General features: G+C 42.7%; 1 protein-coding gene across 3 annotated transcripts in view; it reads right to left on the minus strand.

The window, feature by feature from the left end:
* Window positions 1–495: 495 nt before the first annotated feature.
* The window catches only part of ASXL3 (ASXL transcriptional regulator 3), a 174,264-nt gene continuing 154,230 nt past the window's right edge, over window positions 496–20,529 (minus strand). For all 3 annotated transcript variants that reach the window (XM_079942252.1, XM_079942253.1, XM_079942254.1), the window contains 2 exons: window positions 8,498–10,454; window positions 496–5,773 (listed from right to left, as the gene is read on the minus strand). In XM_079942252.1, coding sequence (XP_079798378.1) covers window positions 2,078–5,773; window positions 8,498–10,454 — 5,653 coding nt within the window. In that variant the 3' untranslated portion in view covers window positions 496–2,077. The remainder of the gene's footprint in view (window positions 5,774–8,497; window positions 10,455–20,529) is intronic.

Raw genomic sequence — 20,529 nt, forward strand, 5'->3', positions numbered from 1 at the left:
ATGCCCTTCTGAACCAAGCAGACCACAGAGATACCGCTGACGAGGACACCACCCAAACCACCTGGTGAACAGTGAACTAGGGATCTGCTGGAACTAACACTGCCTTCCTTGGGAAGGGCTGGTTAAGTGCATTGCTAATATTCTCAGTCGTTAATTCTGTTAATTTTAACGTGAAACACAGAAGTGACAGCAACTGAAGCACCGAATCTCAGCCGCGGAGGTAGGCCTTCTTTGCTTTGCTTTCTTCCTAAGATAAAGTATCTTTCACTATCAGCAATGTGTTAGTAAAAATGACATCTCTATCACCTAATGATATTTGGCAACATCACAATAATAAATATGGAGGAAAAAAATATACCATGGTTGATTACTATAAAAAAAAATTACAAGTTTTTTTTTTTCCCACAGGAATGAAATTTCTGCTCATTCCAGTTAATTTTTAAGACATATTTTAAGGGAATGTCAAAAGTTAACATTGATTAGGATGATCCCTTGTGAAAATATCTGTCAAATTCTTACCCTGGATACAGAAGATTTTCCCCCCATATTTTTTAAAATTCTACAGCCACAATCAACCAGTGGGTTAATGGTACTCCACATTCTGTGCTCTGTAATCTGAAGTTAAATGGACATGGTCTTTGTTCTTTCATCTCCCCACGGTGTGCATGTGCTTTTGAACTTGCTTTAGGGAACAGAGCCTGCTGAACTACAGCTGTTCTCTGGCATGAGGGTGGCCACAGTACATGGAATGGAGCTCAAATACTCAACACCCAGACTACTGGATAAACACTGACAATAGTTGTAAGATGCAGTATCCCTTTTTCAAAAGCAGTTCCACTCCCCCAAATATGAAGAATGCACTGAATTCACCTGAAGGGGGGGCGGGGGTGGGAAACAAAACATGCAACACCCAGAACAATTTTTTAAAATAAGGGCTAGTTTAGAGTCAAATATAATTACATAGATCGTGACTCATGAGGAAAAAACTGTTCAGAAAAATGTTGACACTTCAGCCTTCTGTAGTCCCTCTCATCATCAATGACACTTTAAAAAAAGAGGTGGCCAACCTCTGCAAAGTCGGAAGCCGGAATACACTGGTGTCATCAATAAAGGGTTACGATTATTTCCCCCCAATTTTAATATCTAGTAATTGTATTAGAGTGAATAGAATGGACCGATATTTACATCGCCAACGCATTTAGGTGTGTTTGCATACACAGCATTTTACTTGTTTGCTTTGAATTTTAGGACATTTTTTTTCATACTTGCTCTTAGAAGCCACACATGAAGCTCTGAAATCCTCTGGGCCTATGGCTCTCTGTTGTCCAACTGATCTTACAGTCTCGGGTGTCAAAGGGCTTGAACCAGATTGCTGGGCATGAGGCCCACACTGCAATTTCAGGTGGAAAAGACATTTCACTACAATATGTGTACCATGTCCAAGGCAGATCCAGAGAATCTGCCAGTCTCTGAAAAGAGTCAAAAGGGAGGAAAGAGAATAAGGACAGTGGAGTTCATTAATGGCATACCTCCTTTAATACCTTTTGTGATATGAGTAAATACAAGGAATCATACACTGAAATCAGATTCCCTTTTCCAAATATGATGTAACCACTATGGTAAAGGTAGGTCCAAAGGAGTCAACGGTTGGAACCCTCGCTGTAATGGTTAATCTACAGAAGAATGCATCACCACCTTAAATTGCTGTTACCGATCTCTCTCCACATCTCCATTGCTGGTTACCATTAAGTAGTTTAAAATGTCCTTTTCCTATCTACACCTGGATTAAAAAAAGAAAGAAACAAATTGGGAGTGACCTGTATACACACGAATAGAAACTTTCCAAAGCTGCAAATGGCAACTAAATATGTAAAAGACATGCTGTTGAGCCCCTCGGCTGGAATGCGATCTCTCCTTTCCCAGAAACGCAAGAAAATAATCATCTAGAGAAAAGATCATCTGTTCCAAAGTAAAATAAATTAGCACGCTATAAACGACTGAGCTGTTCAATTTGTTGTTGCTGACGCCGTTTGGCTTTTCCGTGGTGAAAAGGGATACTGCATCTTTCACTCAGCTCTTATCGCACAACCAGGCAAGCTACACAGAGTTTAGAAGGCCCTATGCAGTCGTCGTGGCAGAAGGCCCCACAGCCTTTGCACACAATCATGGCTTTCAGCCGGCAAGAGCATTTCAGTTCCAACTCATCCGCGTTGCTGCTGTCGGCAAAGTTCTGCACGGGCATCTGAGCGTTCTGACCAGGCAGACCCGTGGTGGGATTGGAGCCACTTCCCAAAATCCCAATGGACTTTTCAATTGCAGATGCTGCCCTTTTGAAGCTCGTGCTACCGAAGTGTATTGTTGGATAATTTCCACAGAGCTGCTGTTGTTGCTGCACCTGCATTTTCTGAGCAGCTAATTGGGTAAAAGGCTTCTGTGGCTCAGAAAGCAAATAGGAAGAGAAATCTGCATTTTTCAGCGCAAACACCTTCAACTGTTCTTTCATTTCATTCTGGTCATAGGAAACTTGTTTCATGCCCAGTTCACAGCTGCTGCTTAAACCTTCCTCAAAAGAAAGAGGTTCCGATTTTATATTGCTACATATGCCCGTGGACTGTGGCCAACTAAGTCTCTTAGTGGTTTCCATGGTAACTGGCGGTTGTTTTTGATCGGAGGGGACTTCTGGATTAGGCAGAGGTGGAGGTAGTGGCGGCGGCGGCGGGGGAGGTGGGGGCAGAGCCAAGGGGGGAGGGGGCGGGGGATGCACTAGTGCTTTGTGCGGCACCCCGTGCGGGGTCCCCCCCATGTCATCACCTTCTTTAATGGGCATGTTGGGGGGCACCATATTGGCTAACCTTAGCTGGTGAGGTGCTGAGGAAAGGCTAACCTCTCCCAGTCCCTTTTGCTCAAGATGCCTATTGAAGGAAAACGTGTTACAGCCCACGGGGGCTTTGGCAGAGGCTGGTAACAGAGCCGCGGTAGGAATGGGGCCCCTGGCAGCCAGAGGCATTTGGTAAAACTGCTGTCTGTGGGAGGTCCCAGCGTCGGGGTGGAAGCCGTCGTTCTTGTCGACGTGAAACAGGTTCTGCTGGAAGCTACAGGAGGGGAGCAGCCGCTTCTGCTGTTTGACCTCAGGGCTGTGAGCCATCTTGCTCTGCACAGGGTGCTTGTTCAGCCACTCCTGCTTCAGCGGCTGGCTGAGTCCCAGCTGATTCACGCCGGAGCTGATGACACACGGCACCCCTTTCACATCTGGGTCCGCCAACAACTTCCCTGGTTCACATTTCACTTGAGTGTGTTCCCCCCCGGTCCTGGCGACTCTCTTCTTGGGGTGGTTCTCCCGCTTCCTCATTTGTAGTGGTGCGAGAGCTCCTGCCAGGTAGCCTTTCCCGTCTGCATTGGGAGAGTTAGGGGGCATTTCAACCACGTTCCTCTCGGGGGCTGTTTTACCCACTGAGGTAGTTTGAAGAGGCAGAGGAAGCCTGTTGATTTCGAGCTTGGCTCCCAGTCTGGGCTGGGGCAACACTTTTTCCAAAGGCAAGTTGCCCTGGAGCAACTGTGTGACGAGGGGATTGTTCGCCTCCACCGATGACAGACGGCAGCTGGAGCTCCCTGCACTGGGAACTCTTTTCAGGGTGTCTGTAGCCAGAGAGATGGCCTCTTCCATGGGACCAGAGGCGGGGGCCTGCACGGTCTGCGTCTGTTGCACACTCGGGGCTGCCCCTGCAGCTGGAGGATGCAGCTCAGGGCCAGGGAAGTCGTCGGCGTCCATCCTAAAGCCCCTGTCCACATCGTGAGGTTCGGACTTCACTGGGAGAGGGACGCTTGTGATGAGATTCCTGGGGTGAAGTTCCGCCACATGCGAGGAGCTGGCGTGCTCGGTCTTGATGGCCTTCGGACAGCCCTGCTCCAGATATTCCTTCTGTTTATTGGAACCAGGGTGGCTGAGCAGAGGCTGTCCTGCACTCCTCACCCCGTCCTCGCCCCAGCAGATCCGGCTGCCCGGGTTATACTGATGGCTACAGGTTGTGTCGGCTTCACTTTTGAACGTGGTTATGCCATGCGCCTGCTCAGCAAAGCTGAGACTCAGAGGAGTCCCCTCGTTTAAGTTATCTGGAACCACGAGGGGCCCTTCACGGAGACCCGGGCAGGTGGCCTGCATCGTTTGACTGTCTTGTTTTGCCGCGGAAGCAGCAATGAAACTGGGACCGTGATCTCCGCCTTCACTTGCAACCGGCTCAGGCCTGCTGATGACAGACACCTGCGGACACGCCACGGGCTGAACGGCTGCTTCCGTCCTCCCGGACCTGCTCTGGAGGTCCACGCCGGCTTCTGTGCTCTCAAGAGAGACAGTCAGAGATGACGCAGAGGTCAGCGTGGTGCTGTGGTCGACGATGACTTTACACGGAATCGAGCGGTTTATGGCTGCTGGTGCGAAGCCCCCCGGGGGTGGCTGAGGTCTCCCAGAAGTGTCTGCCCTGTTCCGAGTCCCTGAAGTTTTGTCCAAGCTTTCAGCACTTAACGTGGGAGGACTGTCATAAGAGTTTACAGTCAGCATGCTTGCAGTAAACGCTGCGACAGGTGGGCGTGCCACCAGGGCGTCAGTGACTGCGACGGGGTCCCTGCAGCCGAGGGCGGCTCTCACAGTGGTGCCCATGGACATGGTGGCCTGTTCTTCGCTCCCAGGCATGGCTATCTTCTCAGAAGGAAATCTGCTGTTCATTCCTGTTGGGGGAATCAAGACAGAGCTAGTGGAGAGATGGTTTGGCAAGTTGCTTCCAATGGAGGGAGTTGGCACAGAGGTGTACTGACTGGAGACTAGGCTGCCAGCACTGCTGCTGGGTGCCAGTAACTGCGCGTCATCCCGGGGGCTCGCTGCGCTGGAGCCCTCCGTGGTGGCCGGAAGAGGGGTGCTCTCAATACATTTTGGTATAATGGCTATGCATGGAGTGTCCGTTCCCTGGATGGTTTTTAACATGCTTATGTTACAAGCAGAAATTGTAGTGTTTGCACTGTCAACAGACATTAGGACAGAGGATTTATCAACAGAACTCACAAAGGGATGTTCTTTAATTGCTCCCGACATAGCAGTGCTGCAGACAGACACGGGGATGGGATTTTTATTAAAAAGCATGGGCACACTGCTATTTTCAGAAGAGGTAGATGAAACAATTTTCTCAGACAAGTGTGACACAGGTGTGTTTTCGTCAGAACTATGCACAGATAAGTCCGTGGCAATTTCTGGAAGTTTGGTCGGGTTGAGAGACTGCTGTAGTACAGTGGTGGGCTCCCGGAGGTGCGCAGCCTTGTTGCTGGGAGATCGGCAGTTTGGATTGACAATGATGACACCAGGCGAGCCTTCGATTTTTGTTTCAGGGGCAGAAGAGACTTCTAAGCTTGGAGGCCCTTCCTTTGAGCCGAGCGGAGGCAACCGGGGCTCTTTAGTATTCTGGAAGAGGTGGGCTCGGGCTTGATGCTTTGCGAAGAGCTTCACCTTCGTCTGCTCTTTGATATGCGCCAGAGTTCTGGCTTTTCCGCCCTCTCCTGGGCTCCCCATAGCTCCCGAAACAATGCTCGCGGCCGCCGCCACGGCTGCCGCTGCTGCCGCCTCTCGCTGGGCTCTTGCTTGCTGGGCTCGGGCCTTGATGTCCGCCAGGGTCCTGGCTCCCGTGTTCCTCCCGCCACTGACCGATGTGCCAGATGACGCGCGAGCCTCTGGTTTGGAGACTGGTTGGCTCTTGATAATAAAGGGTGGCCCGATTTTGGAAAGCTGTATCTACAGGAAGGGGGAAAATCGAAAGATAAAGTGCGTGTACACGATCACAGACAAGGCGCATGTGTACGTGACCACAGAGGGACGTGGGCACACAGGCACGCGAGGGCGGGGAGTAGCCGCATCCTCTCCTAAGGGGGCAAGAACGGCACCTAATACCCTGAATGGGCCTTTGGGGTATAAAGCAGCAATAAACGCAGCACGAATGGGAAAATTTAAAATTTTAACCTCTGTTTTCAATCCATAAAATATTAACCGGTGACTTCATTTGGCATGGAAATGAAACGTCTTTTAAAGCCTCATATAAATGGAAACAAAACCCAGGCTTCTTCAAATGAGGTGAGCTAAAAAGAGTTAGAAATAGTCAGCTTTCAACTTATCTTCCTGGCTGGCACGAAGATACTCAGGCCAGCCAGGAAGAATAGAGATATTCAAAACTCTATTTGAATTTATCTGCCTTAATTTATCTGTCTTAATTTGACACAAAGGAAAAAGGAAAAAAGCCCTAACCAAGGGTCAGAAGACTAGAATTCTCAGCCTGGCTTGACACAAAGGAATGCTGTGAACCTAGGCAAATCACTGTGTACTTCAGTTTCTCCAATAATCTCCCCGAGTCAGAGACTCTGTAGGTTTTATGTGGTCCCATACCACCTAGCATGCCGCCATATATTTTATATATATATATATATATATATATAAAAATATATATATACACATATATATATAAAAAATAAGCATACAATATGACTTTGTAAACTGTAAACAGTAAGACTAGTTATTTCTGGTCTATTTCTTTCACAGAGGTGTTATAAAGATGGAATGAGACTATACTTGTGAAAGTGCTTTGCTTTCCAAAGGGATTTTATTATTATTATTATGTTTTCTTGAAAGCAAGGGCAACTGTAGTTTTCTGCCTCCAAAAGAGAGTACGGGTTGGGCAGCTTACTTGATATTGGAAATCTACAATCTGCTGAATTTAGTAAATGTCCCAGCCCACACTGTTCACCCACTCATCTAATTAAGAGACTCAGTCATCACCAAATTCGTGAGGCACAAGACCGAACAACAAACAACCCAAAGCAATGCCTATGATGCTTCAGTCACTAAGAATATTCCCAGAGTCACAGATTTGTAGAGCTGGCAGGGATCTAGTTAAAGCCCTTCGTTTACAGTTGAAAAAACTGAGCCCCTGGAGATGGGCTGCCTTGGGTTCATATAACTAGGGAGTGACAGAGCCTTTGGGCTCCCCATTCTGTGCTGTTGACACGTACTGTATTCCCTTATATTTTTTCCTCTAGAAAAAATTTTCCTGGAAAACTTACACCTCTCTTCTTAACATATGTGCATTTACATATATTGACATTATAAATACCTGACACATACTACAGGATCATGTCAATTTGGAATTATGTTTTAGCACTTTGGTAGATGGTTTATCTTCCTGAGCTATCTCGTTTCTCATTTTCAAATTTCTGATGGCTCTCTTCTAATCCAAAGGTTCCAGTGATAGATGAATTTAGAAAAGGAATTCAGTTTTACCTTTTAAATATTTCCCTTAGTTTAAAAAATTAAAAACATGAAGCCTAACAAACATTAAATATATTTATTGTATCTCTCTATCCATCTATCTTTACATAAAGTGTATATCACTTTGCAAATAAGCTTTTGACAAAAAAATTAGACTGAAATGTTTAAAATTATTTCCTATGGAAAGCATGCTTATATTTTTCTTTTCATTGCTTCAGAAATTAAAATGCATAGCAGGGTTTTAATGGGAGCTTAATATGCATCTTTCATATCTCTAGAATCTTATTTAACAGGGACTGCTTTATTAAATAGAATAATTACAATCACACCCCTAAAAGTCAGCCTTAGGGAGATCATGAGTCACATATTAAAAGTAGATGTCAGAGCAGAGCAAAATAAAGAGAAAGATTAAGAAAAACACATCTTGAGTATGTCTGTAATTCTTTGAGTTAACCTTAATTTTTAGTTTAGTTAGGCAGAGTCAATTTATATACAAGAGTTGTTTTCTGAGAGTTAAAATCTACCTGGGATCAAAATAAAATATATAAATAGGAATGTTTGTCTACAGGCTTTATTACTGTGTGAAGTTAAATACTTCTTTATTATTTTGGAAATAAAATAGTAGGATTTGTATACCTATGTATCTATAGCATCTTCCTCAGGGTTTGTGAAGTGATTTCATTGATTTATTCAAGAAATATTTAATGAGGCTCTTTCAGAAGCTAGCTCCTCTCTGTTAGGCAGAGGGGATGTTCAACATTTGTTGGAAAATGAATGAGGAGATAACACGTACCTTCATTTCTTGAGGGCAAGCCTCTGACTTTTGACTACTGCTTTCTCTAGTCCTACTGAACTTTTATAGGATGCTGAATTATCTTTCCAATTTTTCTAAGTTTATATAGGTCTCTGTCCTACACTGTGGAGTCCCCCAGAGACCCTGTATCTCGGTGGCCTGTGGGCTCCTCCAGGGCCTGTTCTCCCTCCGCCCTTCTTTTTCCTTAAACGCCAAGGTCTAAATATGTACATCTATCTAAACTTATTGTATGAGCTCAACGCAGTCTGAAAAAGGATCATTTAATATTAGACTGGTGCTGGGAGTATTAGATTATAAACTGCTACATTTATTTTTGAAAAATTAAGTATCTAAATAGAAAAAGCCTATCTATGGAATTTCCCTTTTTTAAAAAAAAAATACCATACCTTGAGAGGTGGAACCCTTGGTTCCTCTCTTGGAGGCTGTTCTTTCTCAGATGGACTGCTGGATGAGATGCTCCGGCTTGACTGGTCATCTTCTATCCTAGCCCTCTTCTCCTTACAGATCCCAAAGCTGTGATGCTCTGCGGTTTTCCTCTTCGATATCTCAGATTCTCTACTTTCATTTCTTACCCCATCTGGGGACTTGGAGGGCTCTGACAACTTGGAAGTATGAGAGGTCTCCAACCGATTCTGTGAGCTCCCTGGCTTATGCATTTTATTTCTAGAGCCTTCTGAAAATGAAGCCTTATCCACCGATGAGATGTATTGCTTGTCCTGTAATTTAGCTGATGGGAGCTCATTTCCCTTACTCTCTGTCTCTTCAGAAAAGACAGGTAATTCCAATGGTGAAGACATCGCTTTCTTTTCTGTTCTTTGCAGGACATTATGATTTTTAACTTTTATCATTTCTGTAGAAGGAAGTTCTGGAATTGAAGCGGGATAAGGCTTCTCAGTTTCAACATGTGATTTACAAGGCTGCTGATTCAGGGTCTTATTGTGCAATTCTTCTGATGAATATGCTTCAGGAGCAATGGAAGAAGAACCCATTTTGATAGGCTCAGGAGTATTTGATAGAGGCTTCTGCTGAGAGGTAAGGCTCTCTCCCAGGGGCTTGGCAGGGGCAGAACCTTCATCTTTCTGGGGGGAGAGTGGTTCTTCAGATATGGAAGTTGACTTTCTTTGTTGATGCACCATTCTTTCATTCATGGAAGAACTGGAAATTGGAGATGTTTCTGAAGGAAGTGGCAAACTGGATATAAAAGTGGTCTCAGATGTGAGAAGCATGGAAGACACTGAAGAAGTTTCTGATGTCAAAGGTAAATCAGACATGGGCGAGGTTTCTGATGTTAAAGGTAAATTTGACACTGGGGATGCTTCAGATGTTAACGGTAAATTGGACATCAAAGACGCTTCTGATATTTCAGGTGAAGTGGATATTGGAGAGATTTCTGACATCAAAGATGCATGAAGATTTTCATCAGTGGCATTTCGCTGATTATATTTGTCCACATTTTCAGTGCTGGACACCTCAGAACAAAACGTTGTCTCGAGGGAGGCTGGGGTACATGATTCTTCTGAAGTGGATTGGGTTTCCCCTCCTGGGGATGTCAGGCTGGTACAGGCTCCCTCTGGGCTCTCAGAAGAGAAGGATGTTTCAGAGATGCAAGCATTTTCAGAAAGCTGTTCATCAGGATCACTCTGCAGCTCCATATCTACAGCGACTCCTTCACTTGGAAATTGGCCTTCTAAAGACGATGACCCTGTTTTAATTTTTGGAGTGTTGGTCTCTAGTGCAGTTTCTGGCTCCTTATGTTCTGTGTCATTGACATGAGTCCCAGATGAAGTGGAAGGAACGAGAGAGTCACAGACTTCTAGCTGATCAATAACAACTGACATCTCTTCCTGGGGAGATTCTGATTTCTCTTCCACTTTAACGTCAACATGAGGCAAAGTTTCTAAAACATCATTCATTATAACACAGGATTCCAAGTTATCTTCAGGAGGTGCTATTTGGGGCTCCTCATGAGAGTTGGCTGGACTTTCTGACTCCTCAGAAAAGTCAGGTATTGTCTTGTGATTCTCATCCTGGCACTCACAGATGCTAGTCTCTACCTCTTCCTCGATTTCTTCCTGAATCACAGATTCTTCGGGGATCAGGATGTCCTCTGATTCTGACTCTGTCATTACATCTTTACCTACGTCTACCATGGGACAAAGTGTAGCACAGAAATCAGGCTCTGGAGAAGTTGGACTTTTCATGCTTTTTGGCTGTTGTTCTTTCAAGGGAGTCTGTGCAGATAGACCAGGAAGGCCAGAGGTCCCACATGAAGAACTACTTTCAGCTCCATCATTGTTTGGTCCAGATGTGAGTTTTATAGAGTCCTCTCTTGACATGCCCAACCTGAACAGAAATTAGAAATATTAAATTATTGTTCAACCACAAAACATGAAAGGTACAACTTGGATTTCTCACCAAATATAGTATTCATAGAAGTAAATGCATAAAATTAATTTTATAATCACTAAGTAACATGTTTAGCTTATATAAACCATAAACCATAGTTTATGATGGATTAGTTTTTCTACTGCTTTTATAATCATAACTAAAATAAACTCTACTTCTGTTTAAAAAGTATTGATTTTTATTCTGTAAGTAAGGGAGACTGCATACTAAAAAGATTAAAAAAAATATGGGCTGAAATGCAAAACAATGTATAAGACCTAAATTTTTTAAAGTCAGAAAGTAGAAGTATGTCCTTATAATAGAAAGTTACATAGTCCTTAAAGGATGCAACATCACCAAATAATTAAGATCAATGGAAGATGGGTATGTTGTAAAATCTTGAAATGGAGATGACTTCCAAAGATTAAGTTCTATTAACCCAATGTAAAAGGTGTCCATCACCATATTTTAGTACAATATCTAAGTGTCTAACCTAAGACAAGATGGAAATTTCACTAAATAAACATATTTGGGGTCATCAAAGTTGATTCTACTAGATTACATTCATGTGAGGCAAGACTTTTAAAAATTCTTTCACGTAGATCTCTTACTGTAAAGATATTCCATAAAAAGTGAGTGTAGAATATCAAGAAATAACCCAGCCTAATGTTCAGGTCATAAGGTAAAGTTTATCAGAATTGCAATCAACAATATTGTAAATCACTATTTCCTGTCATACTAAGTTACAATGTCAGCATCAGATGGTAGGGGAATATGCTGCTCTAAATGAAGTTAAATTAGAGTACAGGCAATTACAAGGATGAGCAGAAGAGAGAACATTCCCAGAGGAAGAAACATATTTGAGTGAGGAAATACCGCTATAACAGGAAAATACCTCAGTAAAATATTCTTCAACCTTTTAGTTAAATTAAATCCTCAAAATGAAAGGGAAATAAAATTGAATACACTTTTTGGGTATTTGATCATTGCGTTCTTCACTAAAATTCAGAAGGCTGAGAAAGGAAGATAGAGGACCCTTCCTTCATAATTAGTCTCTTTTCTTTCAACTTTCCCTAAGATGGGTTCAAATTAAACCACAATTTATATTATAGTGAGAGGAATAGAATAATATAACTACACTACAGATGAATTTAGAGCAGAATAATCAGCTAGGAATAAGGTCTCCTGGGGCCAGATCAAGCAGAGATACCACTGATACCAGGTTAGATGGAGAACACACAGAATCTACCCACTGGCAGCCAAATTTCAGCTAGCTGATTAATAAGAATATTATTAAATATATTTAATATTATTAAATATCATCTATGTATATAATATATATCCCTCTCATATGGAAAACAGCACTGTATAAAACATATGTGTAAACATTTTATTATTTTCATGGGAAAATAGATTTAAGGTGGCATAAGGCATAGAAGGAAGACGTTCACAGCACACCACATAACCACACAAAGGAAAACTCTGACCGCCTGAAATCTAGACCGCAAATCAACAGACCAACTCCTATAATTTTGAGTTACATGGGATCCCTACAAGTAATTAAAACGAATATAGGATAGTACTGTATTACAGGCAGAATAAGCCAATAAGAACCAAAATAAAGATCTCAAAGAGCAGAAAACTAAATCAGACAGATCTTAACTAAAGCTGAATTTCAGTGGTAACATCCTTGGGAAAACTTAGAACGATGAGAAGGCACATGGTGTCAGTCAACTGAAAATTATCTGATGCTAGGAAAATATCCCTCACATATTGAAGGAATGTAGGTAATCTAGAAGTAACAAAATTAGAAGGGTAGTCAATGAAATGTCCAAAATACATCAGTCATCCAATATGTAATCAAAGACAGGAAAAGACAAGCAAGAAGTCCAGGGATGTAAGGGGACGGAAACTCTATGGATAAACTACAGCAAAAAAAGGGTCAATCAAGTAAAAGAACTGTTTGTATTCAGAACTCAGTGATGCTGATGGGGAGTCGTGTTTACTCACAGTATTGTAGCTGTCACCTTCCAGGACAGGAGTCTTTAACTTGATATCCATGAGAGTCTACGGAGCCCCCAAATTTCATGTAAAAAATTGTAGATGTGTGAATTTTTCTGAGAAGGATTTGCAGGTGAGCCAATTACTTAACCACACCATGTAAAACGGGGGAAATTACTTAGTTTCACTGCCTCTCAGTTTCCTAAACCCTTTTTAAAATAAGAATAATGGTGCCCACCTTATAGGACTGCTGGGAGGGTTAAGTGAAACAATATTTGCAAAGCTCTTAGACACCTATCAGAGCCAGAGTATGTTCAATGATTATTTGCTTGACTGAGGAAAAACTCTCTCTATGGTCTCTACAATGCAGGCTCTCTGGCATCTAGGATAGTGTGTGGCACGGAGGCGATGCTGCATGAATACTGAATTGATAAAAGCACAGGCCCAACACTCAACAAAAATTAAGGACCAGTTTTTTGGAGGTAACTAACTTGGTTATGCTTCTGCCATTACTGACAAGAGTGCTCCCAACATTCCCTTTGTCAGAAAAGGTAAGGAAGGCAGGGTTCTTAATCCTGCTGGACATGAGCACGATGGGGAAGCATCTAAAAATACAAATTCCTGGGCTCAACTCCTGGAGATCACCCATCAGTACATCTGGGGTGGGAAATCTGTACCTATTTTTAAAAGCTCCAATGAAGATTGTGATGCCGGAGGCTTGAGTAATACTGCTGGCAACTAGCCTGTAACTAGCGTGCCACAATTTTAATTTTTGAGAAAGAACATTATCTCCTTTTAGAATTGCTTAAATATGTATATGCATCCAAAGTCCTAGGGCAGCAATTGAAAAGGAGCCTTCCTACTCAAACTCAGGAGGAGGGCTACTTAGGACAACTCACCAGAGGCAAGGCTGCTCCGAGTAAGCAGGCTGCTCATCACGTGATGTCTTTTTACAAAGAGCGCTCATGTGAGACTCCCCCTGACGGTTTTCCTCATTAAAAGGGGGAGTTTTGTGAAATTAGATAAAATGGTACAGGTTGTGTTGCCTGCAACCACCTCAGTGTCTTTTACACAAAACAACGACTTTCGAGGGGACGAGAAAATGGCGGAAGAGTAAGACGCAGAGATCACCTTCCTCCCCACAGATACACCAGAAATACATCTACACGTGGAACAACTCCTACAGAACACCTACTGAATGCTGGCAGAAGACCTCAAACCTCCCAAAAGGCAAGAAACTCCCCAAGTACCTGGGTAGGGCAAAAGAAAAAAACAGAGACAAAAGAATAGGGATGGGACCTGCACCAGTGGGAGGGAGCTGTGAAGGAGGAAAGGTTTCCACACACTAGGAAGCCCCTTTGCGGCCGGAGACTGCGGGTGGCGGAGGGGGAAAGCTTCAAAGCTTCGCAGCCACGGAGGAGAGCACAGCAACAGGGGTGCGGAGGGCAAAACGGAGAGATTCCCGCACAGAGGATCAGGGCCGACTGGCACTCACCAGCTCGAGAGGCTTGTCTGCTCACCCGCCGCAGAGGGCGGGGCTGCGAGCTGAGGCCCGGGCTTCTGTGGGAGCCTGGGAGAGGACTGGGGCTGGCGGCGTGAACACAGCCTGCAGGGGGTTAGTGCACCACGGCTAGCCGGGAGGGAGTCCGGGGAAAAGTCTGGACCTGCTGAAGAGGCAAGAGACTTTTTCTTCCCTCTTTGTTTCCTGGTGCGCGAGGAGAGGGGATTAACAGCGCTGCTTAAAGGAGCTCCAGAGATGGGCGCGAGCCGCGGCTAAAAGCGCGAACCCCAGAAACGGGCAGGAGACGCTAAGGCTGCTGCTTCCGACACCAAGAAGCCTGTATGCGAGCACAGGTCACTGTCCACGCCCCGCTTCCGGGAAGCCTGCGCAGCCCACCACTGCCAGGGTCCCGGGATCCAGGGACAACCCCCCCGGGAGAACGCACGGAGCGCCTCAGGCTGGTGCAACGTCACGCCGGCCTCTGCTGCCACAGGCTCACCCCACACTCCGTGTCCCTCCCTCACCCCGGCCTGAGGAGCCAGAGCCCCCGAATCAGCGGCTCCTTTAACCCCGTCCTGTCTGAGCGAACAACAGACGCCCTCCGGCGACCTACACGCAAGGCGGGGCCAAGTCCAAAGCTTGAGCCCCGGGAGCTGCAAAAACAAAGAAGAGAAAGGGAAATCTCTCCCAGCAGCCTCAGAAGCAGCGGATTAAAGCTCCACAATCAACTTGATGTACCCTTCATCTGTGGAATACATGAATAGACAACGAGTCATCCCAAGTTGAGGAGGTGGACTTTGAGAGCAAGATTTATGATTTTTTCCCCTTTTCCTCTTTTTGTGAGTGTGTATGTGTATGCTTCTATGTGAGATTTTGTCTGTATACAGCTTTACTTCGACCATTTGTCCTAGGGTTCTATCCGTCCGTTTTTTTTTTCTTTTAAAAAAAATTTTTTTCCTTAATAAGAATTTTTTATTTTAATAACTTTATTTTATTTTATCTTACTTTATTTTATCTTCTTTCTTTCTTTCCTTCCTTCCCTCCTTCCTGCCTCCCTCCCTCCTTTCTTTCTCTTCTTCTTTCTTTCTTTCTTTTTCTTTCTTTCTTTTCTACCTTCCTTTCTTTCTTTTCTTCTTTCCTATCACCCTCCCTCCCTCCCTCCCGCCCTCTCTCTCTCTCTCTCTCTCTTTCTTTCTTTCTTTTCTTTCTTTCTACTTTTTCTGCCTTTTATTCTGACCCGTGTGGATGAAACGCTCTTGGTGCTGCGGCCAGGACTCAGTGCTGTGCCTCTGACGTGGGAGAGCCAACTTCAGGACACTGGTCAACAAGAGACCTCCCAGCTCCACATAATATCAAACAGCAAAAATCTCCCAGAGATCTCCATCACAACACCAGCAACCAGCTTCACTCAACGACCAGCAAGCTACAGTTCTGGACACCCTATGCCAAACAACTAGCAAGACAGGAACACAACCCCACCTATTAGCAGAGAGGCTGCCTAAAATCATAATAAGTCCACAGACACCCCAAAACACACCACCAGACGTGGAACTGCCCACCAGAAAGACAAGATCCAGCCTCATCCACCAGAACACAGGCATTAGTCCCCTCCACCAGGAAGCCTACACAACCCACTGAACCAACTTTAGCCACTGGGGACAGACACCAAAAACAACGGGAACTACGAACCTGCAGCCTGCAAAAAGAAGACCCCAAACACAGTAAGATAAGCAAAATGAGAAGACAGAAAAACAAACAGCAGATGAAGGAGCAAGGTAAAAACCCACCAGACCTAACAAATGAAGAGGAAATAGGCAGTCTACCTGAAAAAGAATTCAGAATAATGATAGTAAAGATGATCCAAAATCTTGGAAATAGAATAGAGAAAATGCAAGAAACATTTAACAAGGACCTAGAAGAACTAAAGATGAAACAAGTAACGATGAACAACACAATAAATGAAATTAAAAATACTCTAGATGGGATCAATAGCAGAATAACTGAGGCAGAAGAACGGATAAGTGACCTGGAAGATAAAATAGTGGAAATAACTACTGCAGAGCAGAATAAAGAAAAAAGAATGAAAAGAACTGAGGACAGTCTCAGAGACCTCTGGGACAACATTAAAGGCACCAACATTCGAATTACAGGCGTTCCAGAAGAAGAAGAGAAAAAGAAAGTGACTGAGAAAATATTTGAAGAGATTATAGTTGAAAACTTCCCTAATATGGGAAAGGAAATAGTTAATCAAGTCCAGGAAGCACAGAGAGTCCCATACAGGATAAATACAAGGAGAAATACTCCAAGACACATATTAATCAAACTCTCAAAAATTAAGTACAAAGAAAACATATTAAAAGCAGCAAGGGAAAAACAACAAATAACACACAAGGGAATCCCCATAAGGTTAACAGCTGATCTTTCAGCAGAAACTCTGCAAGCCAGAAGGGACTGGCAGGACATACTTAAAGTGATAAAGGGGAAAAACCTGCAACCAAGATTACTCTACCCAGCAAGGATCTCATTCAGATTTGATGGAGAAATTAAAACCTTTACAGACAAGCAAAAGCTGAGCGAGTTCAGCACCACCAAACCAGCTTTACAACAAATGCTAAAGGAACTTCGTGGGAAAGAAACACAAGAGAAGGAAAAGACCTACAATAACGAACCCAAAACAATTAAGAAAATGGGAATAGGAACATACATATCAATAATTACCTTAAATGTAAATGGACTAAATGCTTCCACCAAAAGACACAGATTGGCTGAATGGATACAAAAACAAGACCCATATATATACTGTCTACAAGAGACCCACTTCAGACCTAGAGACACATACAGACTGAAAGTAAGGGGATAGAAAAAGATATTCCATGCAAATGGAAAACAAAAGAAAGCTGGAGTAGCAATTCTCATATCAGAAAAAACAGACTTTAAAATAAAGACTATGAGAAGAGACAAAGAAGGACACTACATAATGATCAAGGGATCGATCCAAGGAGAAGATATAACAATTGCAAATATTTATGCACTCAACATAGGAGCACCTCAATACATAAGGCAAATACTAACAGCCATAAAAGGGGAAAACGACAGTAACACATTCATAGTAGGGGACTTTAACACCCCACTTTCACCAATGGACAGATCATCCAAAATGAAAATAAATAAGGAAACACAAGCTTTAAATGATACATTAAACAAGAAGGACTTCATTGGTATTTATAGGACATTCCATCCAAAAACAACAGAATACACATTCTCCTCAAGTGCTCATGGAACATTCTCCAGGATAGATCACATCTTGGGTCACAAATCAAGCCTTGGTAAATTTAAGAAAATTGAAATTGTATCAAGTATCTTTTCCGACCACAACGCCATGAGACTAGATATCAATTACAGGAAAAGATCTGTAAAAAATACAAACACATGGAGGCTAAACAATACACTACTTAATAATGAAGTGATCACTGAAGAAATCAAAGAGAAAATCAAAAAATACCTAGAAACAAATGTCAATGGAGACAAGACGACCCAAAACCTATGGAAGGCAGCAAAAGAAGTTCTAAAAGGGAAGTTTATAGCAATACAATCCTACCTTAAGAAACAGGAACATCCCAAATAAACAATCTAACCTTGCACCTAAAGCAATTAGAGTAAGAAGAACAAAAAATCCCCAAAGTTAGCAGAAGGAAAGAAATCCAAAAAATCAGATCAGAAATAAATGAAAAAGAAATGAAGGAAATGATAGCAAAGATCAATAAAACTAAAAGCCGGTTCTTTGCGAAGTTAAACAAAATTGATAAACCATTAGCCAGACTCATCAAGAAAGAAAAGGGAGAAGACTCAAATCAGTAGAATTAGAAATGAAAAAGGAGAAGTAACAACTGACACTGCAGAAATACAAAAGATCATGAGAGATTACTACAAGCAACTCTATGCCAATAAAATGGACAACCTGGAAGAAATGGACAAATTCTGAGAAATGCACAAACTGCCAAGACTGAATCAGGAAGAAATAGAAAATATGAACAGACCAATCAGAAGCACTGAAATTGAAACTGTACTTAAAAATCCTCCAGCAAACAAAAGCCCAGGACCAGATGGCTTCACAGGTAAATTCTATCAAACGTTTAGAGAACAGCTAACACCTATCCTTCTCAAACTCTTCCAACATATAGCAGAGGGAGGAACACTCCCAAACTCAGTCTACAAGGCCACCATCACCTTGATACCAAAACCAGACAAGGATGTCACAAAGAAAGAAAACTACAGGACAATATCACTGATTAACATAGATGCAAAGATCCTCAACAAAATACTATCAAACAGAATCCAACAGCACATTAAAAGGATCATACACCATGATCAAGTGGGGTTTATTCCAGGAATGCAAGGATTCTTCAATATATGCAAATCAATCAATGTGATAAACCATATTAAGAAATTGAAGGAGAAAAACCATATGATCATCTCAATAGATGCAGAGAAAGCTTTCGGCAACATTCAACACCATTTATGAGAAAAACCCTGCAGAAAGGCATAGAGGGAACTTTCCTCAACATAATAAAGGCCCTATATGACAAACCCACAGCCAACATCGTCTGTGGTTAAAAACTGAAAGCATTTCCACTAAGATCAGGAACAAGACAAGGTTGCCCACTCTCACCACTCTTATCCAACAAAGTTTTGGAAGTTTTAGCCACAGCAATCAGAGAAGAAAAGGAAATAAAAGGAATCCAAATAAGAAAAAGTAAAGCTGTCACTGTTTGCAGATGACATGATACTATACATAGAGACTCCTAAAGATGCTACCAGAAAACTACTAGAGCTAATCAATAAATATGGTAAAGTAGCAGGATACAAAATTAATGCACATAAATCTCTGGCATTCCTATACATTAATGATGAAACATCTGAAAGTGAAATCAAGAAAACACTCCCATTTACCATTGCAACAAAAAGAATAAAATATCTAGGAATAAACCTACTTAAGGAGACAAAAGACCTGTATGCAGAAAATTATAAGGCACTGATGAAAGAAATTAAAGATGATACAAACAGATGGAGAGATATACCATGTTCTTGGATTGGAAGAATCAAAATTGTGAAAATGATTCTACTACCGAAAGCAATCTATAGATTCAATGCAATCCCTATCAAACTACCACTGGCATTTTTCACAGAACTAGAATAAAAAATTTCATAATTTGTATGGAAACACAAAAAGACCCCGAATAGCCAAAGCAATCTTGAGAATGAAAAACGGAGCTGTAAGAATCAGGCTCCCTGACTTCTGACTATACTACAAAGCTACAGTAATCAAGACAGTATGGTACTGGTACAAAAACAGAAAGAGAGATCAATGGAACAGGATAGAAAGCCCAGAGATAAACCCACGCACATATGGTCACCTTATCTTTGATAAAGGAGGCAGGAATGTACAGTGGAGAAAGGACAGACTCTTCAATAAGTGGTGCTGGGAAAACTGGACAGGTACATGTAAAAGTATGAGATTAGATCACCCCCTAGCACCATACACAAAAATAAGCTCAAAGTGGATTAAAGACCTAAATGTAAGGCCAGAAATTATCAAACTCTTAGAGGAAAACATAGGCAGAACACTCTATGACATAAATCACAGCAAGATCCTTTTTGACCCACCTCCTAGAGAAATGGAAATAAAAACAAAAATAAACAAATTGGACCTAATGAAACTTCAAAGCTTTTGCACAGCAAAGGAGACCATAAACAAGACCAAAAGACAACCCTCAGAATGGGAGAAAATATTTGCAGATGAAGCAACTGACAAAGGATTACTCTTCAAAATTTACAAGCAGGGCTTCCCTGGTGGCGCAGTGGTTGAGAGTCCACCTGCCGATGCAGGGGACATGGGTTCGTGCCCTGGTCCAGGAAGATCCCACATGCCGCAGAGCGGCTAGGCCCATAAGCCATGGCCGCTGAGCCAGCATGTCCGGAGCCTGTGCTCCGCAACGAGAGAGGCCACGACAGTGAGAGGCCCACATAACACAAAAAAAAAAAAAAAAAAAAGAAATTTACAAGCAGCTCATGCCCCTCAATATAAAAAACAACCCAATCCAAAACTGGGCAGAAGGCCTAAATAGACATTTCTCCAAAGAAGATATAAGATTGCCAACAAACACATGAAAGAATGTTCAACATCATTAATCATTAGAGAAATGCAAATCAAAACTACAATGAGATATCATCTCACACCAGTCTGAATAGCTATCATCAAAAAATCTAGAAACAATAAATGCTGGAGAGGATGTGGAGAAAAAGGAACACTCTTGCACTGCTGGTGGGAATGTGAACTGGTACAGCCACTATGGAGAACAGTATGGAGGTTCCTTAAAAAACTACAACTAGACCTACCATATGACCCAGCAATCCCACTCCTGGGCATATACCCTGAGAAAACCAAAATTCAAAAAGAGTCATGTACCAAAATGTTCATCGCAGCTCTATTTACAATAGCCCAGAGATGGAAACAACCTAAGTGTCCATCAT

The sequence above is a fragment of the Stenella coeruleoalba genome (assembly GCF_951394435.1).
Source record: "Stenella coeruleoalba genome assembly, chromosome: 14".
NCBI classification, from domain to species: Eukaryota; Metazoa; Chordata; class Mammalia; order Artiodactyla; family Delphinidae; genus Stenella; species Stenella coeruleoalba.